General features: G+C 48.4%; 1 protein-coding gene across 3 annotated transcripts in view; it reads right to left on the bottom strand.

The window, feature by feature from the left end:
* Positions 1-27,317, bottom strand: part of LSP1 (lymphocyte specific protein 1) — a 48,763-nt gene that overhangs the window by 8,053 nt on the left and 13,393 nt on the right. For 2 of the 3 annotated variants that reach the window (XM_079310065.1, XM_079310067.1), the window contains exons 2-10: positions 15,233-15,385; positions 13,009-13,098; positions 9,656-9,839; positions 8,574-8,705; positions 5,496-5,539; positions 5,242-5,323; positions 4,761-4,901; positions 3,889-3,969; positions 2,922-3,036 (exon numbers count right to left, since the gene is read on the bottom strand). In XM_079310065.1, coding sequence (XP_079166191.1) covers positions 2,947-3,036; positions 3,889-3,969; positions 4,761-4,901; positions 5,242-5,323; positions 5,496-5,539; positions 8,574-8,705; positions 9,656-9,839; positions 13,009-13,098; positions 15,233-15,385 — 997 coding nt within the window. In that variant the 3' untranslated portion in view covers positions 2,922-2,946. The remainder of the gene's footprint in view (positions 1-2,921; positions 3,037-3,888; positions 3,970-4,760; positions 4,902-5,241; positions 5,324-5,495; positions 5,540-8,573; positions 8,706-9,655; positions 9,840-13,008; positions 13,099-15,232; positions 15,386-27,317) is intronic. The other variant, XM_079310066.1, reaches the window with a different exon arrangement.

The raw sequence follows: 27,317 nt of genomic DNA, 5'->3' as shown, positions 1-27,317 counted from the left end.
ACAGAGGATATGGAACTGACCAACAGTTCCTCAAGCCAAACTGCAAACAGACTTAGAAACAAAACAAAAAGCCCCTTTTGCCTTTTTTGAAGTCTTCCTGTTTTGCAGTGATGCTGTAAGAGCAGTTCACTTAGCAAACCTTCAATTAAGTTTTCACTTTACCAGTCTTATCTCTATTCTGTAACCCCTTCCCTACTTGAAACAAAAAGCAAGTAGGAAGAATAACCCAATTATCTAAAGTGGAGATTTCTTCAAACCCCCAGTTTTCAAAGAAAAAGGTAAAAAGGGGTTGGAAATGTGCCAGTAATCACATGTGAGTCCTGGCTAAGGCTCTGCAGGAAAATTTAACATAACTGCAAGAGAAGGCTACAGAGAAACATCCACGCAGCAGCACAAACAAAAAAATCTAAAGAGTCCTGTATAAAGCATGTAATGCAGATAAAGGCAATCTCACCAGAGTAATAAATGGCACCTTACTGCAGCACAGCCAGATGGGTATCTCTGCATAAAGTTCTGTATGCACAAGAGCCACAGCACCGGCATGAGGCAGAGCAGCCAACTTCAATTACATTTGGGAGACTATGTCAAGGTGGTTTAAGAAGCACTTGTGCTTTAAAACAGCTTTTGTCCTGCACCAAGGACAACGACCCAGAGCAAACCAGCAACTCTCACCTCAGGTTTTGCACCTGCTAGCTTCAAATCCCACTGCATTCACACCCAGCCCCACTGCACATGGATGAAGGATGGGAAAATGCCACTGGGGAGAGCAATTCCCACAAGAAGACAGGAAGGCAGATCTAGGTGCATAGTTTAGTCCTTTTACCCCAAAAGCAAAGGGCAGAGGCAGACAGCAAGCATGGCAAGTCCTGCAGAGACAGAACTGGGAGAGTATCAGAGACATATCCCTGTAGAGATAAATTTCTATCAATGGCTGTTCACTAGAAGTCATTGTGGTGTGCTCCAGCCTGAGCTGCTGTGCTGAGGAAGAGAAGGAGAATGCTACTGGGCACAGAATTCAGAATTTGCCTATTTTTCAGTGCCAAATGGCATCAGGCAGTTGCTAAGAAGCCCAAAGTGACACTTAGAGAAAAAACCTTATTCCATATCCTGCAGTGAGGTCCTGTAGCCCAAGAAGGGAGGAAAGGCGAAAAAACAAACAAACAAAAAAACCACTAAACCACACCTGTGTTTAAGCAACTAGAAAGATGTTAAGGTGGTATAAAGCAAGTGACAAGGGTGAGCCAGAAGGGTCTGGGAGCGAGAAAGCCATGACAGTGATCCAGCAGTAGGGAAAAAGGATGAGCATAGTTTGAGGTGGTGCAGAGGGGCTGGGGAGCAGGGAGCTCACAGCATATAAAACAGACAGCTAAGAACATAACAGAAATAAGTTCCTCCAGCTGTCACAGCCATTTTGCTATTCACAGCAGAAAAAAAACCCAATGCTTCCATGTGAACAAACCCAGAGAGATCAACAGTTGTGCCGTGGCTGCTTAGAGCACTGCATGGATCCTAGAGGACATCCTGTAACAGTGCCTTGCCTTTCAGGAAAAGATGCTGGACAAAGACCAGAGCCAAAGGAACTTTCATTTGAGCAGCTTAGAGAAACTCATGTAGGGCAAACAAAACCTGCTGACAACCTAGCAAAACCTGTTTGCTGTAGAGAACTGAAGCTCAGTAGGTTCTTTCTCATTTGGTGCACTGAAACAGACTACGGGAGAAAGAGGAGACTGATCAAAGGGGAGACCTTATAATGGGTTTCTCAAAGTCACAGGCAGAGAAGCAAGCTAAGGATGCAAGCTCTGTGGACTGAAAACATAGCTTCAGGCAGTCTTAGGCTTGTCCTGCTGCCCATCTCAGAGCAGAATTCAAAAGGGCGTCTCCTCTAAATGGGCACTACAAAAGGAAAAAAAGCCTAAACAAGAAAACAATATGCAACACTCAGAAGCCAGCTCCTTAAGGGTGGGAGGGAGGGGGAAGAAGGAACATAGGCCCCAGAAGAATTCAGGAACAAAAGGTGTTTTGTAGCAGGCAGAGCTATTTTAACCTTGGCAATGAAATAAAGCTTCTTTTTTACAGTAGGAAAAAAAAAAAAAGAGAATGAGCTTGTTTTCACCCTCAACTTCCTCTCCACTCATTGTGCCAGATGCTGCCCAGTTGGATCCAACCAGTTATCACCTCCCTTTATGCCATTCCTCCTTATTGCCACAACCCTCTACTATCATCCACTCAAGATAACACCAGGGTATCTATGAGCATAAACACAATAGGAACATGAGATTCAAAGACCATTTCAAGAGAGCACAGAGACAGCAACTCAGTTCTGCCTTCCCCTTACTGCACATCAGAGAACAGTCCTTTCTGCTCTGTTGGTCCACCCAGTACAACAGATGTTCACATCCTTCCTGCTGCAACCTTATTACAGACTCATTCCATGAGGTTACTGAAGTCATTAAAAGTTTTCTCCCTTATTAATTCAGTAAATCTGGGAATTGGACCCCAGAAACATTTGAATTTCAGAAGCACATCAGCCCCCATTCTCAGCCAGAATAACCTCCAGCTATCTACCCCTTGGGACTTAAGAGAGCATAAGGAAAAGACAGCAGATAGAGACCATTCCTTTGAACTAGCAAAGGCAAACACATCTTCACCCAAATAGCAGTAGCTCAGGGACTTGCCCTGCAGATTCAGCTAACAGAGGTATCCATCTTCCTAGCAGCATCAGGAAGGCAAAGATCAAAACAAACCCCTGCTGTGTACCCACTCCATCCCAGCCCAGACAGCCAGGCCCAGAAGCCAGGCCCAAGCTTTTCCCATACAGCACCTTCCCACTCACCCCAAGTGCTGCTGGCAGAAAGAACCCCAGCATCCTGCCAGAACAGCCCAGGAGTTTGTTACACAGAGCAGAGTCACATCCCACCTACCTGGTTAATGAGTTCTCCAGACATGCTACTGCTCTGCAGCATCGTCTATCAACACCTTCTTGTACTGACCATGGCCTGTTGCAACAAATTTATACTTTTTGCCAGAAGGAATGGACTAAACAGGAGAGAAAGGAAAGCCAAAGTCAGAATTTTTCTCCATTAAATAGGCAGTCAAAAATCAAATAACTGAAGCCAGAGAAGCACATAAATTGCCTTTAATCCCAGAGGGCAGCCATTCTGTACTGCCTTCTTGCCTCCTTTACACAAACTCTCTGCACTGATCCATTTCCACCCTCTATATGCACAAGGTAACACAACAAGAACAGGATATGCAATAGAAAAAAAGATGCAATGCAGGCATTGTGAGGGAGGGCTCATCTAAGAGCCCAGACCCCCGAGCCAGGGTTGCTTTTATCCATGGCAAGAGATTGTAGGATTTACCAGATACTGGCAGTTTCAACACAGGGACTGACAAGATACTTTGATCTTCCTCTCTAGACAATTTGAGCAGTAGCTGCCTGCTGCATTTTAGAAGACATTTCCACAAACATTCCCACAAAACCCCAGATCCATCTGCAAGTGATACTGTCTGAGGTTCAGCTCCACTTAGTTTTGCACGTTTTGTTTACTCTCAGTGCCAAAAGCATAGCAAGAGCAAAATTACTCAGATTTGCAGTTCCATTTGAGCCTAGAAGGCTGGGACTCCCAGCTCATGGGCTGAGAACAACATGCTATTCAAGAGACTTTTTGAATTACTGGATATAGAAGTGTTTTTTGCCCCTGCTTTCACTAGAGCTGAACCAATAGCAATTCACTGTTAGGAAAAGCTCTTAAGCATGCAATTGCATTGATAGATACAGGAAGCCCTTGTCCCTACAGAATATCATCTTCTCAATACTCCAACCCAGACATCAGCTCTTTTCTTTTTCAGCAGAGCAAGTGCTCTCAACCACAGATGCCAACTCACCTTGATACTGCTCTCAGGTTTGGGACTCCCCTTCTGTTCCCAAAGACTTCTCTTACTCACAATGTCTCCAGCCACAATATCCTGAGAAAATGATGTTTTCATTACCCTTCACTGCTAATGCTGCAGAACGTGTCTTTGTTCACATCCATTTCCAACCCACACATCTGACCTCCTTTTTTTTTTATTTATAATATCACATCATCTGACCTATAACAGCTGTTGCTAAAACCCATGACTATGAAAACATCTTCCTGTTCCCAGTGTATTCTGTGTTTTCCTATCATTCTTCCACAGGAGTCTGAATTAGCTCCAAGATGTTTATTTTCTTAAGCTCATTAACTATTTAGGACATGTAAACATCAAGGCTTCTCCACCATAAGAATTCTGCTCTCATAAACACAGATTTTCAACCAACGTGTTACAGAACCAGCCTCACCCACAACATCCAGAAAGTGAAATCACTGAGAGCAATACGTAATTCTCTCTGCATTTTCCAAGTTTACAACATTTATCACCTTGGTAGTAGATGCAACTTCATGCCTGACAACTGGAGCTCAGCCCAAGCCCCTGTAGGAGACACATGCATTCTCCCCCAATTTTATTCCCACTTCAAATCAGAGCCTCAACCAGGAAACCCAGAGGTTTTTTTGGATGTACCACCAAGGAACAACTAGGGACCCTGTCAGAAAAACTGAATCTCCATGGTGCAAAGTCTTACAAAGTGATGGAAGACCTCTAACATAGATGCCTTTGGAGCTTGTAGGCACCACAAACAAGATATACCAACAGGATAAACAAGGACAATGCACGTTGTGCCCAGGGACCAGTCCCTGCCTCCAGCACAAGCAAGGCAAGTCCTCCAAGAGCTGTACCTTACAGGGTGAGGGCTTCACAGCAGATTGTGCTGTCACCTCCCCAGTCTCCCAGAGGCTTTTTGTGCTGGCTACCATCATGCTCGTGGTGGGAAGGTCAAGAGAGGGCTGCCGAACAGGTTTTGGAGCCTTTGTGGAGGTCTGGAAAATAAACAGACAACTTGCCATCAGAGTGTGTCTCTTGATTATTTATAACCCTGGAAGGTTCTTGGAGATAAGGGGTTGTAAAAGGAGACTTGTAGGGTAGTTCCTGTCAGATAATCCCACTTTTTAAGCAGAGAACCTGAAAAAACAAGCATGGGACAGCTTGCTAACAAAACCTACCTCATGCTGTGGAGGGACATACAGACAGGAGCAAGGAGTGCTCCCATCCCAGGGAAGACAATTTAGTTGTCATCTCAGATGGTAAAGTTAAGAGGCATGGTTTGAGAGCAAAGAGGGCTGCTGGGAGGGTGGGGACAGAGACAACACAGCAACCCACCTCAATAGCCTGTGTGTACTGCTCCAGCCTGTCATCAATCTTCGACACAGGGAGAGGAGGCTGACTCTTCTTGACGCTGTTACTGCAGAACAGAGAGGAGGATTGAGGTGCTCCCCCATGCCAAGGCAGAAGGGAGGGCTTGTGGGCCACAGGCAGCCTGTCACTCCTGCCCTTCCCCACAGCAGGAGCTGCTGCTGACAATGTCCTTTAACAGCAAGTGACCTGCCCTACCCTGAGGCCACCCCCAGAAATACCTTTTCTGTATTGAGCGGTTCAGCGACTCGGTTCTGTCCGTGATCTGAAAAGGAGAAAAGACAAAGATACAACTTTTGTCCATGCACCTCAGATAGATGCACATCACCTTAGCTAAACATTTCTTGGCCCTGATCTCTCAGTCAGCCCCCATGTTCCCTTACTGATCAGGGACAGTGAGCATCCCCTTTCTTCCTTCTTTCCAAGCAGGAAGAGGGAATCCCAACCAATTTCAGGGGCAAACCAGCAATGTGTAAATTGACTGACAGCTGAAACATCAACCAAGACCATTTTCTCCACTCCCTCTGGTGAAGGTCTCTCTCAGACCTATGGTTTCCTAGCCAGACACAAAGGGGGAAATGCAAGTACAGAAAGACAAGGGGGAAAACTAGAGGCCATATCTGCAGAAGAGAAGCCAAGCATGGGAGCAGCACAGGCATGAGGTAGGTCAACTTCTCCACATCAGCATAGCACACAGGGCAAATCAGCACATGAAGCCACCTGTGAGGCAGTTCTTCATGTCAAGCCATCAGGAAAGAGTTTTGCAGCAGAGGCTCCTGTGCAATAACTCTTTGGCCAAGGCAGGAAGGCAAGCAAACACTTCACAACCACTGCAGGAAAGGGAAGCTGAAATGTTGCTAAACCTTGTGACTCTTTCATGCCCCATAAAACAAGCATACAGAGAGAAAAAATCACCTTGAAGCCAAAGGGGGGCTTTCTTAACACCGGCTCCCACAGAGTCAAGGAGCAGCAACCAAGCAAAAAGGAGCCTTCTCCCCCTGTTAAACTGCTGCCTGTGCCACAGGAAACATCACCTACCAAGTTAGCAGATAAAAAACAGCACTAAATGATCCTTTAAGATGCTTTCAGGATGCTGGCGCTAAATTTTAGCTAAACAGAAGACAAGACAGTGTCACATGGAGGACACATTTACCAGCTGTGCCCAAGAGCACAAGGCCCATTAGAGAATAAGCAAACAGTGCAACCCTGGCTAACAGAGGTGACCTGGGGAGAGTCACTCTGCAGGGTCCCCCACAGCAGCAGCACAGAAGCCCATCAGCCAGCTGTCTGCTGGGCAGGCTGTCTGCCTGCTGTCAGCTCACTCCTTTCCTTCTGCAGGAGCTGCTGCCTGCCCCTGAGCCATGACTTCAGACTTCACCTTGCTCATGGATGGGCAGGCTGGTACCTGACAGGGCACAGCACCAGCCTGAAAGGGGAATCTGGCACATCTTTGCCTCAGCTTCCCAAACAGAAGTAGATGTCAATAGGAAAAAGCCTTGCCAGGGACATGGTGTGCAGGTGCAAACCATACACAGGCATTTCTGAAAGGCCATGAACAAGCATCAGGTTAAACACAAAGGGGCCTAGAAAAAGCTCTAAGAGGCAATGTATGACACTCTAGGTAGGAACAAACTTTCACTGTGCAATTTGGAGACCACCTCTTCCCACCCCTGGAATTTTCTTGTAGTGAGAATTGTGCATTTCCTTGGTCCCAAGTACTTTCTGAAGGCCAGAAGAAACCACAGTTGCTCATTCAACCAGCCTCAAAACTCAGGGCTTGCAAGCAGATGGTGACAAAACACGACTGGCACAAGACTTCCCTCTTGCCTCCATACACCCCTACTTCAGCCCCACTGGCCCTCTGAACCCCAAATAACACCCCATCCCCCTATAACCCAACATCAGCCTGCCAAGTGTGTACCCAGCCTCCACCAGCCACATCTGGCAGGGAACACACCACTGACTGCAGATGCTTTTGTCTTTCCACTACAAGCAGGGCTTCTGCTGAGCTTCCTGTGCCAAAACACCTTGTTGGTGGCCAGTGTGTTCACAGAGCCCTGCTAGCTGGGGTGTAAAGATCACCCTTCCTTTGGAAAGATTCCAAGTGCAGATTTTTCCTGAATAGTTTTATATCCATCTTAGTGTGCCAGCAAGCTCTGACATAACCATTATGAAGCAGAATGTATTTCTAAACCTTTCCTTGGGCTAATCCTAGCTGCAGCAGTTAAGCTGAGGTCAAGAAGATATGTGCATTTTGGGGTTGTAAAGACAGAAGTTTCAGCATATAAAAGCTGCTGAAAGCATTTTCCCTATTTTCCCACCAGTTCCACTTCAGGAATATGCTTTGGCTACTTCCACCACCCTTTTCAAATCTGGCATTAGCATCCAGCCTGCATCTACACCCACTATGTCACTCCTCTTTTCATTTGACTATAAAATGGATTTTCCACTAAGAGCAAGAATCTGATGGCTGTAGATGATGAAACCTTCCTCTTGCCATCTATTTACTGGTGCAAAAGGAAGTACTTATGCAATCATCCTCAGTCAGGAAATATGGAGTAAGCCACAAATAGCACAAAACTAAATTTTAAAAAGCAAAGGTTGTTCTAACAGCACATTAACAGGCTACACAGACTCCTCACCATCTCCCTCACTGCTACAATCAAAAAGACAAAAAAAACCACATTCAGTACAGAAACACTTATCTCTATCTATTGTATTTAAAAGCACACACAGAACTGAGGATTTGCAGAAAAGGCAATGCAAGTCATAAGATGCAATTCAGGTGGTGTTAATAATGGAAGTTTCACAAGAGCATCAGTGCAGACAAATTTGATTGGGAAGAACACAGTGCTTCAGAGAACAGAAATCCCCATTTGTTTAAACAACTGAAGTCATGCATTTTGTTCTAAGTAAGAGAAATGCCACTGTTTCAGTTATTGGGGTTTTTCCCTTTGAGAGGGAAATTTCATTAAGATTAAGTTCCTGTGAATTTTGTTGAAGACTACACAAGTTGAAAGCACAGGCATCTCAGTATCACAATACTCCCTGGAGCCCTCAATGAACTTTAGACTTTTAGAGTGATTGCCACAGCCTCCAACAGCTCAAGTAGGCAAAGTAGGAGGAGAGGAGGGGTTGACAGCCATGAGAGATGAAGCAAATTGCTCAAGTGGTTTGTCTCAGCTTGTAGCAGGACAGATAACAGGATTCACACCCCACATCACTAAGACTGGGTAATCTTTCCTCATCATCAGTTGGGTGCTCTGCCATGCACACAGAGGGGCCCCAGGAACACAGACCTTTGTGGAGCACACTGCAGTGTGGTCAGGGCACAGCTCCTCCTCTTCCAGGCTGGCAATGCTTGGGGCCTTCTGGCGTTTCTCGGGTGTTTCTTCTTCCTTCTCTCCATCATTTCGCCTTCTCTTCTTTTCCTGAGTGCAGAAAAAGAACAAGCCAGGAAGTGAGTTGGTCAAACTGCTTACTATGCAACAGCAGTGATTTTTCCCTGTCTCCCAGGCTTCCTGCTTGACACTAAATAAACAGAAAAGCACAGAAACTTTGAGTTAACATTATCTAATTTGGAAGCATTCAGGAAGAACTCATGTCATTTGGAAGGGAGAGCAGAAATCGGAAATTTTTCAGCTTCAAGACTCCCAAATGGTATTAAAAGGGGTCTTTGCATCAGTTATAAAGATCTCTAACCACAACTGAGATATGAAAACATTAATTTCTCAGAGGTCAAAAGGACAGAGAGAAACTGCCTTTAGAATAAAGGGTTAAAAAGAGCAATACATAATTCCAATACAAAAATCTTACTAGCTCCAGACAGTCAAAAATCCATTTACAAATTATATTTGAAGCTCAGCCCCCTAACATGCACACCATTTGAATTTCAGCTTTGTCTCTCTCTCCCCTTAACCAGGAATTATCAGAACAAAAAAACAACCTCAGCTAGGAGCAATGCAAGGCTAAGAGATCTATCAAAACAAAGCACTCCAAAGGTGTGATAAAGGCTGGGGTGAGAAAAACAAGCAGTATAATTTAGATTTGAGTTCTCCTGTGAAGCTACTCACTGCCCACAAGGCCACAGGAGAATTAACACTTTCCTCCCCAGTATGACAGGGACATGGCAAAGCCAGCACAAGCTCTGGGAGCAAGCACACACCCTTCACAAAAGGGCAGAGGCTGCCTGCAGTGAACATAAGAAGGCACAGCACACAGGAGAGTGGCACCAGCCCCAGGTTATGCCATGAAAGCACATCAGTTACCACAGGGGCTCAACTCCCAGCAGCAATGGTCAGCCAAGGCATGGGAGAGCAGCCCCCAGCATCAGCTCTCCCACCAGTCCTAGAAAGAAGAGGATCAGCACCTCCTGACCCACCTCTTGCTCAGCTTGTTCCTGCTCCTCCTGCTCTTGAGCCTCTTCTTCCTCCTGGCACAGAGTCTCTTCCTCTCTGACACCCATATTCTCCTCTGGGCTTTCCTGATCTAGCTGGATCTGCTCCAGTTTGACTTCAGCTTCTCTCACACCACTGTCCTCTTCTTCGTAGGACTGTCTTGGAGACCTGGACATGGGGGAGGGAATCAAAGATGAACACCACAGTTATGAGCCTACAGACACTATGAGGTACCTCAGACCTCTAGAAATCCAATTTTATCACTTCCCCAAGCCTACAGCATGCTGGGTATTCCACACAGGGCTCACAGCCTGCTCCAGCACTCAGATGTAACAGCAGTCACATCTCACTTCCCCACTTCAAGTGTCCAGGACTCAGCTCAGCCAAGAGCTGTGGGTACCTGCCCATTACCAGCAGCATGATGGGCAAGACCCACAGGAAAGCAGAGAAGAGCCCTCTGCTCAAACCCCTGGCAGAGAGGACACTGCTACCATGACATGCTGCTGCCTGGTTACAGCTAAAATCCCTGCTAACATCCTGCAGTGAAAAAATCTGACACTGCCCCCATGGCTCCCAGCATTGATTCAATGTGTGGCACCAAACACAGCCCTTCTCTGCCTAAGCTCATCCTCCATGTTAACAGAGTCTCCTGCTGGAGCAGAACCCAGCCAACAACACATGAACATGCTTCTCAAGCTGAAATTAAACTCTAAGGCAAAGCTGCAGAGCCACTCCCCTGGAATTATTTCACAGGCAAGGCACAGTGCTTCAGAAGCAATGCTGTATTGACACCTGATTCTAAGCCTCAGTTTTGCCCACTGGAAAAAATTCCACATCTACTCACATCACATCCCAGCAAAACAAAGGAGTTCCAAAGCACATGGGGTCACCCCTTGGCTTAAGGGTTTAAAAAACCACAGTGGGTTTGGTACAAGAGAATGGCTCCAGGTCTCTGAGGCTGCAAGAGGAGACCCAGGAGTATGTTTATGTAATCAGCTTTGCAAAAGCAGAGCAGCCCAAGCCTTTGGGCACAGGGACACTGGGAGTACAGAACCCCAGAACTCTCCCTGGCTCACAGCCACACACCAAGCTGTTATTGCCATCTTGCTTTCCCCAGCCAAAAGAGCTTTCTCCTCCCACCCAGTTCTTAGAAAATTGCCTGGCTTGAGACAGCAGGGCTAGAGAGCTGGCTAGCAGGCAGCTGCCAAAGGGCAAGGCTGACTCACTGCTCCTCCCTCAACAGGCAGCACCAAAACACAAAAACAAGCTCCAACAAGACCTTTCCACCCACCTCTGTGCTGCTGGGAAGGCAGCTCACAGGTCAGCTACCAGCCAGCCCTCCACATTGACCACATGGGGAAAAAAAAGATGATGAATATGCTGGCTCACTTGACTTGCTTCTCAGCATCCTCTCACCAAAAGCAACCAGGCTCTGAAGGCCCAGGAAGCTTGCAGCTCCCCACCAGGATGCCAGCAATGACTCCAGCTCAAGTGCAAGTTCATATTAAAAATTAAGGCCAGCAAACACAGTGCAGCCTATAGGATGCCCTTCACACTACAGCAATGTTGTGTGGGATGCAGCAAGGCTGGCTCAGCTTCACCTTCTTGCACACAGCTGATAGCATGGCTCTCCTACCTCAAAGAGGGGAACCAGGACCAAAAAGAAAATGTGCCTTAGCACCAAGGCCCTCAGAGGATACAGGACCTGATTTAATTCCATCCAACAGAGAGCAGCTGTCACCATCCACTCTTTCACAGCCACCACCTAAAACCCAGGACTTGCTTCATCTTCCAGGAGCAAAGGGAGTTGGGGAATCCTGGCCACAGCACTGGCTGTCCCAGCACAGGGCATCACAGGCAGACACACAACCTACCTGTGCTTATAGCACACCCCAAGCTCATCCTTTGGATGAGGGACAAAGCTGCTGAAAGGACTTTACAGGGCACAACTCCTGCTGTGAAGCAGGGCCCTTTGCAAAAAGCTTCCCCTCAGAGTCTGAGCCCCTTCAGGCCTCCCACCCAGCCTTTAGCCAAACAATCCCCACCTACAGCTCCTGCTTTTAAAATACCACCTCCCACTGATAGGCATCACCTGCCATGACCACCCCTGCTCAGCACCCTACCCTCCCTACAGGGGAACACAAGCTACAAGATAAACACAAGCATCCCATAAAAACCCAATGAGAAATACCTGGGGAGGATAATGTTAATTCCAACTAATTCTCTTTTGAAGGCCAAGCAGGGACTAGCAGTAGCCTTTTTTTCCAGAAAAGCTCTTTGCAAGCGGGTCTGGAAAAAGAGGCAGCAAACCAAAAAGCAGATGATTTCTAATTGCTTCCACAGATGTTATAATCACATTGTGCTAGGCCTTGGAGGTGCTTGAGAAGTGCTTGTGGGGTCAAGGCTGCAAAGGTACAGCCTGCAGCATGGTTTAGCCACAACATTTGGAGAAAAGTAACAAAACTTTGTGTTCTTTTTATTTATTTAGCAGTAAATATTAATCTTAAGCATTTTTTCAGTCACAGAACAGTTTAGGTTGGAAAGGATCTTCAAAGGTCATCTAGTCCAATCCCTCTGAAATAAGCAGAAACCTTTTCAATCAGATCAGTTTTCTCAGAGCACTGTCCAACCTGACCTTGAATGTTTCAGGGAAGGAGCATCCACCACCTCTCTGTGCAAAGAATTCTTCAGGGTAAAGAAAGACAATGCCAAAAATTCCCTGCAAAATCAAGCTGCCAAGAGTTCATGTGCAGGTAGATGGTATCCAAGGGAAGTGGTTAAGGCAGGAGTTTGGTTTATTTCTTTAAGGGAGAGTGATGGGAGATGGGGACTAAACAGCTGGCACACAAGGGCTCTTTGCTTCCTTTTTCTTTCCTGCTCCAAGAGGAGTCAGGCACAAAGTGGGCTGGGGCCATAACACCCACTATGCTGACATGAGCCAGGAAGCAGCAATAACTTACAACAGCTTTTTAGGCTGGCCTGGATTATGTTAGAGACCATTTCAGCCCCTGCGGCAGCTCAGGTGGCTTAAATCTGCTGTTGTCACTCCTCCAAAGCCAGGGGTCCTGGCAGGCTGCTCTTGCTTGGAGCACAGAGCTCACTCCAAACACCCCCAAGGCTTGGGGTCACCCCTGGGCCATTCCTCCCTGCTAGCCCAAATGGCAGGGAGGGAACATCTGGCTCAGTGGTGTGGGGCCAGCTCTGTGCTGCTGATGCTCCAGACTCTGCCCTCATTCTTACCCCATGCCAGGCTTGACCTGGGTTTTGTCACCCCTCCTCAGGGACAGCCCTTTTGCTGGGGACATGGGAACCCTGGGTTCATCTGTGTCCTACCCACCTCTGCTTGCGCTGCTCGAGCTTCTGGGACCAGTCACTGAACCCCTCATCTTCCTCCAGCTCCGAAGTCCCAGATGGCTTGAAGTCATAGCTGAAACACAGCAAGAAGGAAAATGAGCATTGAGGGGTAAAAAGGCCTAAACCTGGCCTGAAAGAGCCACACCTGATACAGTTATTATCTGTGTCAGGCTGCTATTATCAGATTATGTATCTCTCCTTCCAGTTATTCAATTTATTCTTCTTCGGGTGAGCTGCACTGTTGAAGACAGCCATGGCAAAATCACTCCAGTATTTGTGGCCCTGGCCACAAAGGTGTACTCAGGCTAACTGAGAAGCTCCCAGGGAGCAAGGGAGACTGGCTGAATGCTGTTAGAAAACTGGCCACTTCCCCGTGTAGCTCTGTAAACACAGCCCCAGGAGAAGCACAAAGCCAGGACAGCCCCATCATCACCACTTTAGCTGATGTCCATCCCTCTAGCTCTCAAGAACACTCCTGTCTTTCCTGCAAACCCTCTCCTGACTCTTTCTGGTTTTCTTTAGTGGGGGTAAGGGAGAACAGGAGGTTCACTCTGCCCCTTTGGAGCAAGGAAATGCAGGGGTGGGTTTGAACTAAGGGGAGTGACATGGATAGGACAAGTCCCAGCGTGGGAAGAGCCACAGGAAGGAGGGGGCAGGATTTACACAAGAGAGAAAGAAGCTTTCCAGAAGATTAATAGCCAGGGCTGACCCTGGCTGCATGAGCAAGCCCAGGTGGCTGTCAGCAGCTGTAAACAAAACCAGGGAATGGCCAGAGAAGAAGAAACATCCTCGTGGTTGAGCCTGGCCCAGCAAGCTCTGACATCATGGAGCAGGGATCAAAGCCCTTCATTTTAGGAGCTGTTCTTGCCATTGCCCTCCTAAGCACTCAATTCAATTTGGGCAATGCCAATGGTCCTGCAGGCTGTGGCTGTGCCCATGCCAACAGGTCTGGAGCCTGCAAGCTCCTGGGTTACTGGGGCTGCTGCACGCTGCTCTGGCTGAGGCTGTCACTGCACCAACCAGCAAAGCACAGACCAGAGAGCTCATCTGCTCTTTTAAAGACCTTTTCAAATTATTTCCTAGCTCCCACGTGAAGGGGGGTTTGGAAAAGCTAATGAGTGATATTACTTTCCAGACCTTCTGTTTGCTTTTAGAGCAGACTGCAGCGGTTTTGTCTGCAGAATATCACCGTGGGTATTTCCACAAAAGACTGTGAAGGTGTTTTGCAATGCCTTTCAATTAAAAAAAAAAAAAAAGTCCTGAATCATTTTGGAAGTATCTTGGAAAAAAACCCAATATTTTAATGGAAAAAGAGTAGGTTTTCATAAATAACTTTTGCTATTTTTCCAGTAAAATGAAGATGTTGCTTCTCTGTGACTATAACTCCAAATCCTGTCACCACTTTTCTGTTGTGTTCAATAGATATAGAAATAAATTGAACACATAAATAGGGGTAAGACTGAGGACTTTGAGACAAGAATTTGGCAATTCAGAGTGTTCAGACTAGTTTTTGTGCAAGCCCCAGTGCTGCACAGCATCTGAGCTGCTGAACCATGGATGTGGGGAGGCTGCAGTAGGATGTGGTGTGGCATGCTATGGATGTCATCCTATCCCTTCTCCAGGTGTTTCCTCTTTGACAGCAGATAGCTCAGCATCTCCATAAATGCCTCCTGAGCTATTTCCATTTAGGACTTTGCCCATGAAAGCACAAAGTTAATTTTAACCCTTGGAGCTGTGAACTGCACCAGCTCTGGTGCTGCTTCATGCTTCCCAGGGCTAGGGCAGCATCCTCTGAGGGAGGAATGGGAAGCCCAGCCATGATAGGTGATTGCTTGACTGGTTATGCATCACATCCTCTGGCATATCTGTCTTTGCACGTATCAGGAAACTCCATTACTTTTGATGTAGGATGACTCTCAAGTTGAAATGTAACCAAGTACTGAAATCACTGGCAATGGGGACTCCCTGTCAGAGCCCAGCCTGCCCCAAGCTGTCCCAGTGTAAACTCTCAGGGCAGTAAAACCCCCACCCTCCACCCAAGGAAACAAGAAAGCACACTTTTGCTAGTGTGCACTAAACCCCCAGCCCAAACCTTAGAGAGCTTCCCCATCTTCCCCAAACCACTCCAAACAAACTGAGTGACTGCAGAGGGGTTTGATGCAAGGAAAGAGCTGTTGCTGAAGGATTTATTCACGGGTATGTCTTACTGGTTTTCCTGTGCCAGAGCTGCACTCTCTGAGCAGGAGACGGTGCCATTCAAGCCCTCCTCTGCCTGGGACCGCAGCTGCTTCTCCCGCTCCCGCCGCCGCCGCTCTCTCGCCGCCTCCTCCTCATCTTCCACGCTCCACTGTGCTGTCAGCCTGACAAACCAGAGGGAAAACCCATCTTCAATGCCATCAGGCAGTCCTGTGAAACCTGCTAACAACCCTCTGAGGTGCCTGGGCTCCCCCAGCAATCAGGAGTGTTCTGCTCCCACCACGAGCGGGGATGCTCCAAGTGGCATCTCCACCTCCATCAGCCCAGCTCTGAGGTGGGACTGACTGATGGGCAAGGGTAAGTGGGACACAGCACTGGGACAGGGGGGCAGGAGAGCCTGCAAGTCACTAGATGGGAGATGTGGTACATATCCTCTTCCTGCCAGACCAGACACCTGTCTGTGGGCTGAAGCCCACTGGAAAGCACCATTCCCTGGAAAAACAGCTTTGCTCCCCCAGACGGATTTGTCAATGGTCCTGCAATGCTGCAAGATGTCTGGAGGGTTTGTAAAGGGTCTTGAAGTGCAGCAAGATATCCAACACCTTCATCTTGAGGCAAGATCTGTGCTCTGGGGATGAGTTTCCTTAGGCAGCTGAGCTGCTCCTGCCTGACCAGGAGCCAAGGAAACAGTGGTGGAGGGCAGCACCTATGTCCTGCTCTGCCCTGCCTGGATTCCTGCCACTTCTGCAGAGAAAAAAACTGCCCTGGCTTCTCCCAGACATCTCAACTGCTGGATAATAATGCCTCTGACAGCAGAACAGCCTCTTGCATCCCCAAGGAAGTGATAAGGGGGTGCCACATTCTTTCTCTGGTGATAACACCAGTCCAGTCACTCCCCACGTGGGATGGGCTCCTGCTGCACTGGCAGCACCAGCTGAGATTCAGGCAGAAAGGAACATGCCATGGGGTGGCCACCACTCACCCAAAGGGCCTGTGATGGCAGCTGGAGCTGGGCAGGTCTGATTTGTGGTACCCAGGACTGATGGTGGGGCTGATGCTGGGGCCGATGCCACCTCACCCCACTCACCCCTGGCCCAGCTAGATCCAAAACAAACATAAAGGCTGCTTCCCCTGGCATTTTCAAGCCTTTTTACAGAAATGTCTTTCAGGAAGGTACACACATCTCCCACCAGCAGCAGGACCCAGCCCAACCTGCACTTCCCCACCTCAGGCACAGCCTGAGGACTCCAGTCCTCTTAGGATGGACCCACTCAATGGGAGATACAGTGCAACATTACCCAGATTGGAACAAAGAGCCTGTGGAAAAGAAAAGAGGGAAAAAACCCAAACAGAAATGCCTTATTGAGACTTGTTTCAGCCCAGTTTGAGTGAATGAAGGGCAGGTTTCAGCTGGCCACAGGAGTGCCACTCTGCCAGCCTACCCAGCTTTGCCCTCAGTCTGGACTAGGAAGCACATGAGAGGGCCTCACTTCACCATGGTTCTCACCAAAAAGCTGGTTTCTTTTGGGGTTCAGGACAGATAACCACCTCTCCCAACAATGGGAGGGAAAAAAAGCCCATTGGACTTAACTGATGAAAAATGTAGCCTTTCTAATTACACTGTGAACCTTGTTAGCCTTTCCAGGGAAGCCTTTCTCAGAGCCCACTTCACTGTGCAGTGCCAGTGGGACTGTTGAGCTTAGCCCCAGCAGCATCCCTTTGCACAGTGTCCCACCACCACCCTGTCAGGAAGATGCCCTCCCAAACCCCCACCTGCCCCAAGGCAGCAAAGCCAGGGTGTGAGCCCAGTGAAGAAAGGCTGCCCATGCCTGCTGTGCCCACAGAGGAATGGGGAACAAAGCAGACCCCAGGATGAGCCCACTGCTGAGTAGTTACTGCCTGCTTTATTTTGGGTGGGGTCCTTCTGCAAACACCAAATTCAGCTTTTTCCCTTTTCAACCCCTCATCGCCCCTTGCCCCCTTGGTCTCCATGAGGAACAAAGCAGACCCAGACGAGAGCCTGGGCTCCCCTCCTCCCTTCCCTACTCATCCCACACTCCTATTTATTATTTTTCCTCAGGTTCCCATAGAAACCCTTGTCTGTGGACCTGGCAGGAAGCCACCATGTTGTTGTTTTTTTTTTTTTTTAATATATAAATGAAGTCATTCATTAAACTCTGCCATGATCTCCCTCCCTTGTGCGACAGCTCCAGATAGTCTCCAATTTGGAAAGGCTCTTAACCCCCTCTCGCCTGTATCACCCCAGTTACAAGAAGCAAAGTCCACGTTTATGCCAGAACGAGTTAGATTTCCATTAAAATATTTCACCCCCTCCTCCAGCTCCTCGGAAGCTGCTGCAGAGGCAGTGCTCCACCAACACCCCCAGCTTGGCCAGGGTGCTCTAGGGAGCCTGGAGGGGGGGTCCCTTCTGAACCACACGAGTTTTCCACGCTGTGAGAGCAACCCTGGTTGGCAGCCCTCTCCCTTTCCCAGTTGGATGTGACTAACTCTCTCCCCATGACCTCACCGGCTCGCTATTCTGTCCCTGCATCCTTCGAGCAGCCTGAGGACAGAGCCGGGGGCGACCGCTTGGGGAGAAGGGGCTTTTCTGCAAAAGCAGAGAAACGACTTTCCCAGCTCCCTCTGCCACAGAGCCATCCAGCTTTGTCACAGGGCAATTCCAGCTGCTCTGCTGGGATGTCTCAGACACTCTGAGCATCCTGGGGGAGCTGCAATGCTGGGAGCAGCATGCCTCTGCTCAGCAATAAGGGCTGCAGAAAAAACCCCCAGCGATTCAAAAATACCAGCACCCTCCAGCAAACACCTAAACTGAGTTTATCTTCAGATTCTGAGCTCTCTGTCATGCTCAAACAGGCTGGTAGGGGAGTGAGGTTTGATAAGTGATGCGTTGGGGTTCAGTAACCACACTGACAAGCAGAGGAAAAAGGAGGATTACTTTTGGACTGACCTAGCAGCACAAATATTTGTCTTTAGTGAAAAACAAACAAAACAAAATGAAGCAAAAAACACAAGCAAATGAGAAACTAAGCCTTGCCAAAGTCCTTGTGTTTGGGTCAGCTAGGGGGTTTGTTGGACCCCAGACAAAATGTGCCATTTCAATTTGGACAAGCACAAGTGTGAGCAGGGGGTCAGCTGTTAAATTGCCTTTCGAAGCAAAAAGGTGGAAAGATTTAATTTCCAAATGGTTCCATTTACTAAAAGGGGGCCATGGTCTCCCGGTTGCTCTAATTGTTCACAATCACATTCAGTAACCCAACATGCTCAGCCCACTGTGGTATTTCACAACTGTCTTTCCCAATTCTAGAAATAATTACCCAGGGCTTCAGGATCAGGCTGATCCCACGTATCTCCACCTCCAGTTAGCACTGTCCCAGGCTGGTCCCAAGCTGGGGAGGTTTGGGGAAGAAGCAGACTCATAGCTGCCACTGGGACCAAGAGTTCTCAACTTCATTTCACCCATCACAAGATGGGGAAATGGAAAGCAAGACTGGAAAATTGAGGAGTTGCAAGATGAGCTACAGCATGCTACACTACTATACCCTGCCTTCATAAAATCCCTCTAGAGAGGGATTTTTATGCAATGTGAAGGGAAAATCACCCCCTTAAACAAACTGTAGCGTGACTGGAGAAGGGAGGAGAAAAGGTAAAGAAATCTCAGTGGCCCCAGCAGCCTAGAGCTGTGGCAAGATTTGCTTCAGCAAGAGCACATCACAGGGCTGGGTCATTTCTCTCACACGGTCCCTACATCTCTGCCAACAGCTTTTGGAAGTCTTGGTTGAACCAAACACGCTTTGTGTAACAGGTTTCTCTCTTCCTGGGGACATCCTGCAGGTGTAAGGATGAGCTGAAAGCACCTTGGTTCAGCTGTGCCCACAGAGACACTGCCTGCCAAGCACTGGGGATGCTTGGACTTCTGCTCTGACTGGGGCCAGCTGCCTGTTTCACATCCAGCTCCTGACCTCACCTCCCTCTGGACCCCCAGGCAAGGGAGGGGCTTTATTTCTGTTTGCACTACAGCACAGCCCCTCCTGCAGCACAGCACTCAGGCACCCTCACCCTGCTCCACATGGCCACAAACGCCCACTCCAGACAAGCCAGCACGGCTGGGAAGGTCACACTTCCTTTGGGCAACTCCTCACCAGCACCTGAGGAGATTTTAATATTCAGGCAAGGGAAATTTCTGGCACCAGATGAGCTGTGTTTAAGGGAAACTCTGCAGACTCGAGGAGTCTTTCGCATGGTTGACGGCTCAAAGGAAGCTTTGCTGGCCCAAGCCCAACCTTCAGCACTAAAGCTAATTCCAGAAAGGAAAATCAAATGCCTCCCAGAGGCTTTGGGCTTTGCAGACCTGTGCCAGAAAAACTCAGGAACCCTCTACCAACACACTGGACATTCCTGTCTCCTGAGCTCACCAGGGTATCAGGCCAGCAGTGTGCTGGCTGTGGCTGCTGCCTCTCTTGGCTAGGTTGCCCCCACAAAGCCAGGGTACAAGAGGGAAGAAGTTTTGGGAACAGGATTTAGGAGGAGCCATGTGCAACTCCAGAAGATACATTGCCCCATCACCTGTGAAAAATTCAGAGTTTACCACAGCTGGAAAATTTGCCCTGGTAGCCATGGGGCTCCATTAATTAGAGAAGAACTGGGAAGGGCAGCCCTGACTCCCCCAGCAGCCATCCCATCTCTGCTCTGTTGAGGCTTGGGGAAAGGGAGATGCCAGAAACCAATGCAAGGGACCTTCCCCTTCCATGCAATCCACTGCAGCCTGCATTGCCCTGTCACAGTGCCAGATACAACATCAGTGCAGAATATGGTGTAGGACCATCAGCAAGTTCATCTGCTGCCAAGCAGAGCTGCCAGGCTTTATTTCATATTGCACTTATCCCACATTTATTTATAAAGGGCCCTGACTGCTGGCAGGAGATGAGCAGCTCACCCTGTCACACTAAAGGGAAGAGGACATCCTCCAAAGGCTACTACTCCCTCACCCACTTGACCCTCTGCCAACAAATTAATCACTTTTTAGTGGCATATAATGGCTCTGTGTGACTGAGTCAAGTATGCTGAAATACACAGATAATGCCTCCACTCATGTCATTCAGGACCAGTGGTGTCAGGCCACCACAGAAGTCACAAGGTTCCATGCCTTAGGATGGCTGGATAGCAAAGATTACAGCTGGGTTATCACCCCATTGAATGAGGAAGGGGGTGTGGGAAGTGCTACAATACAGGGAGACTGGGAAAAGAAATAAAATCAAGAATTATTATGTCAGAGCCTGAAGTTTATTTCAGCCTCGCCTCGGGAGAGTTCATCCAGCTCTGAAACAGCACTGTGTCAGTCAAAAGGCAGCCAGAGATACTCCACAAGCCTTTCCCTCCCATACATTCATGTAATTCCTCAGCTGCAGTGCTCCGTTCAGAGTCCAGGCTGCAGAGTTTGAACAAGAAGGGGGGCAGGGGGAGAGGAAAAAATGCATCCATGTGCTTCACCCTCAGCCTTTTTCTCATACCAAGCTTCCCCACCCCACACGTAGCTGTGCATCCTCAGCCACGTCTCCCCACTTCTATAAATCACAGGTCACCTCCAGGATGTGAACAGCAGCACAGAGCTGCTTCACACCCAGGAGTGGCCACAGAGCCCATCTCCACCTCTGCTAGAACTGGGGGTGTGGAAAGGCAGCACGTACAGGCTGATAAGGACACACCAAGGCATCTGAACAAAATATGATACATCCCAAACTTCCTTCAAGCAGAAATAGAAGGAAAACCACACTCAGCGTCGCAGAGATCTATCCATGTTTTAAAAATAAAAGCAACTCTTCTTTCTTTAAACAGATCTTGGATTTCCTCCACACAAGCACATCCCATTTCTGCCCCAAGAAGGATGTGCAGATATGCAGCACATGTGCCACATATAAAACTCTGCCTAGTTTAGCCTTCATAAAACCCCCTGCAAAGCTTGACCTGTCACTGTGGCATGGCAGGCAGGGAAAGCCCCAAGATGGTAATTTACTGCTTCCATAAGCAGAACAAGCCACACTTGAGAAAGCTGGTGGCAAATGGCAGGAGGAGGGATGAAAGAGGACTGGTCCTTCATTATGAGCTTCATCTGTCCCCTCCTGCCACTCACAGGATTGTGCTCCAAGAAGGTACATGGAATGCTCCATGTTTCCAGACACCATGGAAGATGCACAACCACTCACAGAGGCATGAGGCAACCAGTGGGACCAACTGTTTCTTTTTATTATTATTATTATTGATTTTAATCACGGCAGACAGAATCCAAAGGAATCGCCTCCAGGATGATGGATTGCACCCTCAGGACCGTGGGTCCTTAGCACACAGATAGGCTGGTGCAATAATGCATTAACATCACCGGTCAGGAATTTGGCAGGGGGAGGAAAGGGCTGGAGCCAGAGCCCTCCCAGCACTGCACTGCACTCAGTAGGTGTGAGAAATCAGTGCTGTGCACAACCTCCAACCATGGCTCTTTCTCACGGCCTCTCCATCTCAGCCCTAAGGCTCAAGGAATTGGAGGGTTTTTTCTACAGGGCAGGAAGTCTGGGCTCTGTTTTTGCAAGGCAGAAAATAGACTTGTCAAAGAGATGCAGACTGCCTTACCCAGCTTTTGTATCTTATTTTTCTCCTCCTTATAAGAGGCAAGCAACACCCCACAGCCTTCCTGCCTTGGTTACAGTCAGCCAGCATCCCTGATACACACTCCTGCTGTCAAACAAGTCTGAGCCTAGAAAGGTGAGCAGCTGCCTTACCCCTGCTTCAAGCCAGGATTAAGATGTGTATCAGCGTGGTGGTTTTTACAGCACAGCTGGCTTGGCCATCTCTGTGCAGCCCCAGGGTGAGGCAGTCCCCCAGCAGCAGGAGGGAGTTTGGTGTCTGAGCTCAGGCTGGAGGCCGTGAGAACACTCTGCTCCACTCCCTGGGAGAGATGAGGCTCCCCTCCTTCATGGCCATCGATGGAGTGTGCTGCAGCAGGGACCAAGGCAGCAGCAAGCCCTGGGACCCTGCTCTGCTAGGGCACAGCATCTTCACGAGGTGCTGGATCCCAAAAAACAGGAGGTTTTGAGCTTTCTGTGCTTTCAGGCACAGACCCCCTGGAAAACACTGCTTTTGACCTGAGGCCTTGAAAATGGCTTCTAAATATAAGCAATGAAGTAAAAATCACGAGTGTGTAGCAAATTAGAAGTGTGTGCTTTCACAAAGTGATAAGTTTTAAAGTTTTTATAGTATAATAATAAGTATAGAACAAAATAGAAATTTTTAAGCTTTGTCTCTTTGTTCATCTTTCTGCTCCCTTCTTCACAAATAATAAAGTCAAAAGTATAAATAATTGTTAATTGTCTATTGAACTGTTTAGCTTTAAAAAACCTTGTAGTAACTGGACTTGAGGCCATTTTCCCTGTTTCTAGCAAGAAGCCAGAAGTGCTGTTGTACACTCTGTACTTTCTAATAAGATATAATAAACATCCAAGCCCAAACATGAGAAAAACTGTTCCAGTCGTGTTTTTGTTAATCCTAACTCTAAAAGCAAGCAAATAAAACTAATGACAAACCACTAGTTAAGTAGTACAAAATCCCCACACCACTGGCACAGTGAGGAAGAAGTCTTTGCCCCAAAACATTGGTGCCAAAATCCCATGTTTGAGGGCATGGCACCCCAGCTTCTTGCTATGGGACAGAGGCACACGGCAGCCTCAGCTGCCCCTTGCCCACCACAGAGCAGAGGGATGGTGCTGATGCTATTTGATGCTCCATCAAAAGAGTGAGAAATGGAGGGAGGAGGAGAAATCAAAATCTGGAAGCTGAAAGTCAGTTTTTAGGCACCATCCCAGCTGCGAAGTCTCAGGTCCCAGCTTCTCCACCCAGTGCTCTTTCTATGTGAACCATGCTCAGATACACATGGTGGTCCTTCTCCACACCATCAATGCCAACAACCTGTAGTTGCAGCCCTGATGGGCTCAAAGGCTCACTACAGCTTCCCAAAATTTCCATGGGCTCAAAGTTCAGGCCCTGAACATCCAATTGCTTGAAAGCAAGTACAAATCTGAGTCAGGCCAGGCTAAAGGCAAACAAAACCCATGCACTGGTTTCTGGGAAAGGTCACTGTAGGTGGAGTTCTGATGAAACAAACTCCAGGGCTAGAAAAAATCTGGGAATGATCCACAGAGTACCCAGAGGGGACAGATGAGCTGCTCCCCTCAACTGGAGAGAAAGGATGAGCTGTTATCTTTGGGGTGAAAGCTAGGGGTGAGCACCCCACAAGGCACCCAGGAGGGACTTACCCACCAAACACTGGCTTAGCTCTTACCCTCACCCTGCCCCACAGCTCAGCTGGGCTGCAAACCCCCAGGTCCCTCCTGGATTGCAGAATATGGTGGCATCACCCTGCAAGCAGCTGGCACCATAGAAGCCATCCTGGGATGTGGAAATCCCCCAGGCATGCCACCAGTCTGGCCCCAAGGGCTCTCCTGGATGCTCCTCCCTGCCAGCAGCCTCTGCTCACATCTCCTTTCCCATTCACCCTCCATTTCTGAGGAGTCCACAAAGCTGCCCATCTACTCTGCCCTTTTTTTATCCCTCTGGGGCACAGAGGGATAAAAAAAAAAATGAAGGTCACTAATAAAAACATCAAAATAAGGAAGATTCAAGAAGGGGAGCCCCAAAGGCTCCTCATGACACATTGAGGCAGCACTGCAAAGCACGAATCACACTGATGAAGGCCCTGTGTCCCCTGCTGTCCCCATGCAGGTATCCCTCCCTCCCCTTCCCACACAACAGCTCTGCTACTGGCTCATTCCTACACATTTCAGTTTCCCCACCTTCCCCTAAAGAGCTGCCCCACTTCTTCACAGCAAGAATTCCTCCCTCCCTGCACTCAGCTAGGGGCCAGTGAGCTGAAGCAAAGTGGTGCTGCAATAGCCCCTGGAGGTAGTAGCTATGTCCTGGCACCAACCACACACTCCCCTACCCCACAATACATGTTCTTCCTCTTCAAAGCACTATCCAGCTCTCCCATGTGCTTCAAGCTCCTTGTTCCCAGCTCATCACTCATGAGGTCAAGACAAAAATACTGGAGCAGCATCTTCCCTGCTGAGAAAGATCCTGGCAAGCTTTGGGAAACATCGAATGCAGGCAGAAAGGAAGGCGTCCTGCAGAGCTGGGCACAGCCCCATATCCTGATCAAACTAAATACTACACTCACCACATGCACCAAAATTCAAGGAGTTCAGGGAATTTTAAAGCTGCCCCTAGTGCTGAGGAACTCTAAGCACCACCAAGAGCACTGGTTGAAAATGCAGTATTGTAGGGAGAAAGAAGGGGCCTGCAGCCCTCTCATGGGTGTCAGGAGGTGCCAAGCATCTCATCACCTATAGCAGGCCAAAACACTATTGTGCAAGATTCATTTCAGATCTCACATTCTGGCTTCCCATATTTAATGACTCCACAGAAGATAACAAAGCAAAAAAATCCCATTCTACAGAGTAAATAATTAGCTCTATCCTGCGATCAAATTTTCTAATATTTTCTTCCCCTGAGCTTTTTCATCCTCAAGATTCAGCCTCCTTCTCCCACAGGATTATTTGCACTTCAGGCTCTGTGGCATTGCAAAGACATATAATTAGAGACACTGGTTTATTTGTTGCTTGTACAGCAGCCATGCTCTGTTCTGGACCAGGTCTCCACAGTGCTGGGAAGCAAAGGGGTGTTGTAGCATCTAAGAACACTGTCCTTTTTCCCCAAGAGCAAATCACAGCTCACCTCCTAATAGCATCCCAGATTCATCCACATGCTGGATAAAAGAGACAAGAACAGCAGTGCTTCCAACTCACATCCTTGTGCTTCCAACTCACATCCACTCCACCCCAGGGCCACATGTCCCAGCCAGGCACCCCCAGCCCAGCAATGGGACACCACAGCACTCAGTGGGAGCAATGTCAACCACAAAGCCCAATAATCCATTCCCAAGGAGCAGCACAGCTGCTTTACAGAGAGGCTGATTTGTAGGTTAATTAAACAGCCATATTCTTTTGTGAAACACTTCAGGCTCGATAAATAGAAGGAGAGTAAAATTCCAGCAGGAGCAGATAATGAACTGAATGAATCGACATGACAGGTGCTGGATCTCTATCTTATTTATAGGAATCCATTAGAAGAATAAGGAAAAAGAGATGGTGATAACAAGATAAAGTGGCTCGTGTTTGGAGAGGACTTTAAAAAAACACAAAGCCTTGTGGGCGTGTGAGGGATCATCGCTGTAAGCTGATACAAAGGGAGAAATACCTCCCCAGTGATATCCTGATAGAGAAACTATGCTGGACAAGGGGAGTGCCTGGGCACACAGGCCAAAGCAGGGAAGGTAGATAGCCCTGCAATGCCCATTCTTCTCATACCTTTCCAAGGTAATTACTCAGCCACTCGTGCTCTGCAGTTGCAAGGCAAACCCTGGGCTCTTTTCAGCCTCCAGATTTTCAGATGTCAATGGAATGTCCCTGCCTACACCTTCTGCAAAGCCAGTGAAGAATAAGGAGGGCTAACTTTTTCAGTCCACCTCCTGGCTGGGCAGAGGTGAAAGATGTTTCCTAGAGTACTGGCTCAGTGCTTTAGCCTCCAACTGAATCCAATGTGTCCTAGTGATCCCAGGCACACCAAACCACTCTGGAGCAGCATGTGCACTAAGCCTGTCAGCAGTTAGTGGAAAAACCATTTCATGCAAATCTGACTCCTGGGACTGATGTTCAGGGGATGCTTCACCCATGGCCCCTTTGTCTGAAATGCTGGGGTTTTGTATCAAAGACTAGCAGGATGCATAGAGCATTGGGACTTAGGTCTTCAATCCCAAATCCACAAGACTTACACTGGTTCCAGCTCAGAAACCCTTAACACAGCTGTTGGGACAGCTGGAGAGCAGCTCCCATAGCTGAGCAATGCTCAGAGAAGGCAATTCCCTGGTTATCCCTGCCGTTGCCCTGCAGCAGGAGCAGCCAGGTAAATCCTGACACCACCCTGATATCCCCAGTGCTCATGAATATGGCTCTAAGAGCTGTTTCCACTCGTGTGCTCCAGGTCTCCAAAGCACTTGGACACACCACAAGAGCCCAGGAACCACACCGTGTAACCACTCTGTTGCAGTCACCTTGGGACAGGAAAAAGCAGAGCACAGCAATCTTGACAGCAACATATCTCCAAGCCAGGAGCCTCAAGGCATTCATTAAAGAAGCTCCTTCCTGCAGCCAAGGTGGCAGGGCTTGCAGAGCCAGCCCCACAGCCAGTCTCAGGAACTCCAGGAGAAACTGTTCCAGGAGAAAAATACAACTGCAAAATAGGCTATGGTGTGTATGGAGCAGACCCTGCCTGTTCTGCTGTTGAATCCTGTGAGTGTAAGTGAGGCTTTTTGTGTGTAAACCATGGAAATCCCTCACACCCCACCCACCCCACTCCTCATCAGTAAGCAGGACTGGAAAACACAGCCACAAAGCTAAACCTCAATCAGGTTAAGCGTAATAACCCCACTCAGGAAACATGTCACCTTATAAAAATGTCTCTGGGACACCAAAAATCCCTTATCCACAGCAGGAGAAACTTGGAGATGTTACTCAGGACAGAAAACACTCCTGGTTTAGGCTGTGCTGAGGACAGTTCTCTGGACACCCCTTTTCTCTGCGTGAAGCACGTATGCTTCCCCTTGCTCCCCCCCATCTGTCACCCTGCACAATAAATTGCTACCCAGCTGTAAGCAGGCAATTCCCACCCCAGTTCATCTGCCTGGCCCCAAATCCAAGCCCATCCCTGCCTTCTGCACACCCACAGAGGTTTCCCTACCCCTCGTGAGCCCCTGACAAAGCCCTGCTCTGTAACAGGGATGTGTAACCCAGATCCCAGTGCCCCTGGGCTGAGATCAGGGAATGGATCCAACAGGCCAAACTAAAGGTGAGCCAAGAGAAGCCAGCCTCTCCTGCCCACTTTCCACCCCAGAAGCCTGTGCAACCAGTGGGAGCTTTTCTGCTGACTTCCCTGCATCCAGGGGGCGGAAAGTGGCAAAGACTGGATGGGCTGTAGGCA

The sequence above is a fragment of the Erithacus rubecula genome (assembly GCF_903797595.1).
Source record: "Erithacus rubecula genome assembly, chromosome: 6".
NCBI lineage: Eukaryota > Metazoa > Chordata > Aves > Passeriformes > Muscicapidae > Erithacus > Erithacus rubecula.
Note: the sequence above shows the minus strand (reverse complement) of the source record. Positions and strands in the feature narration are given on the sequence as shown.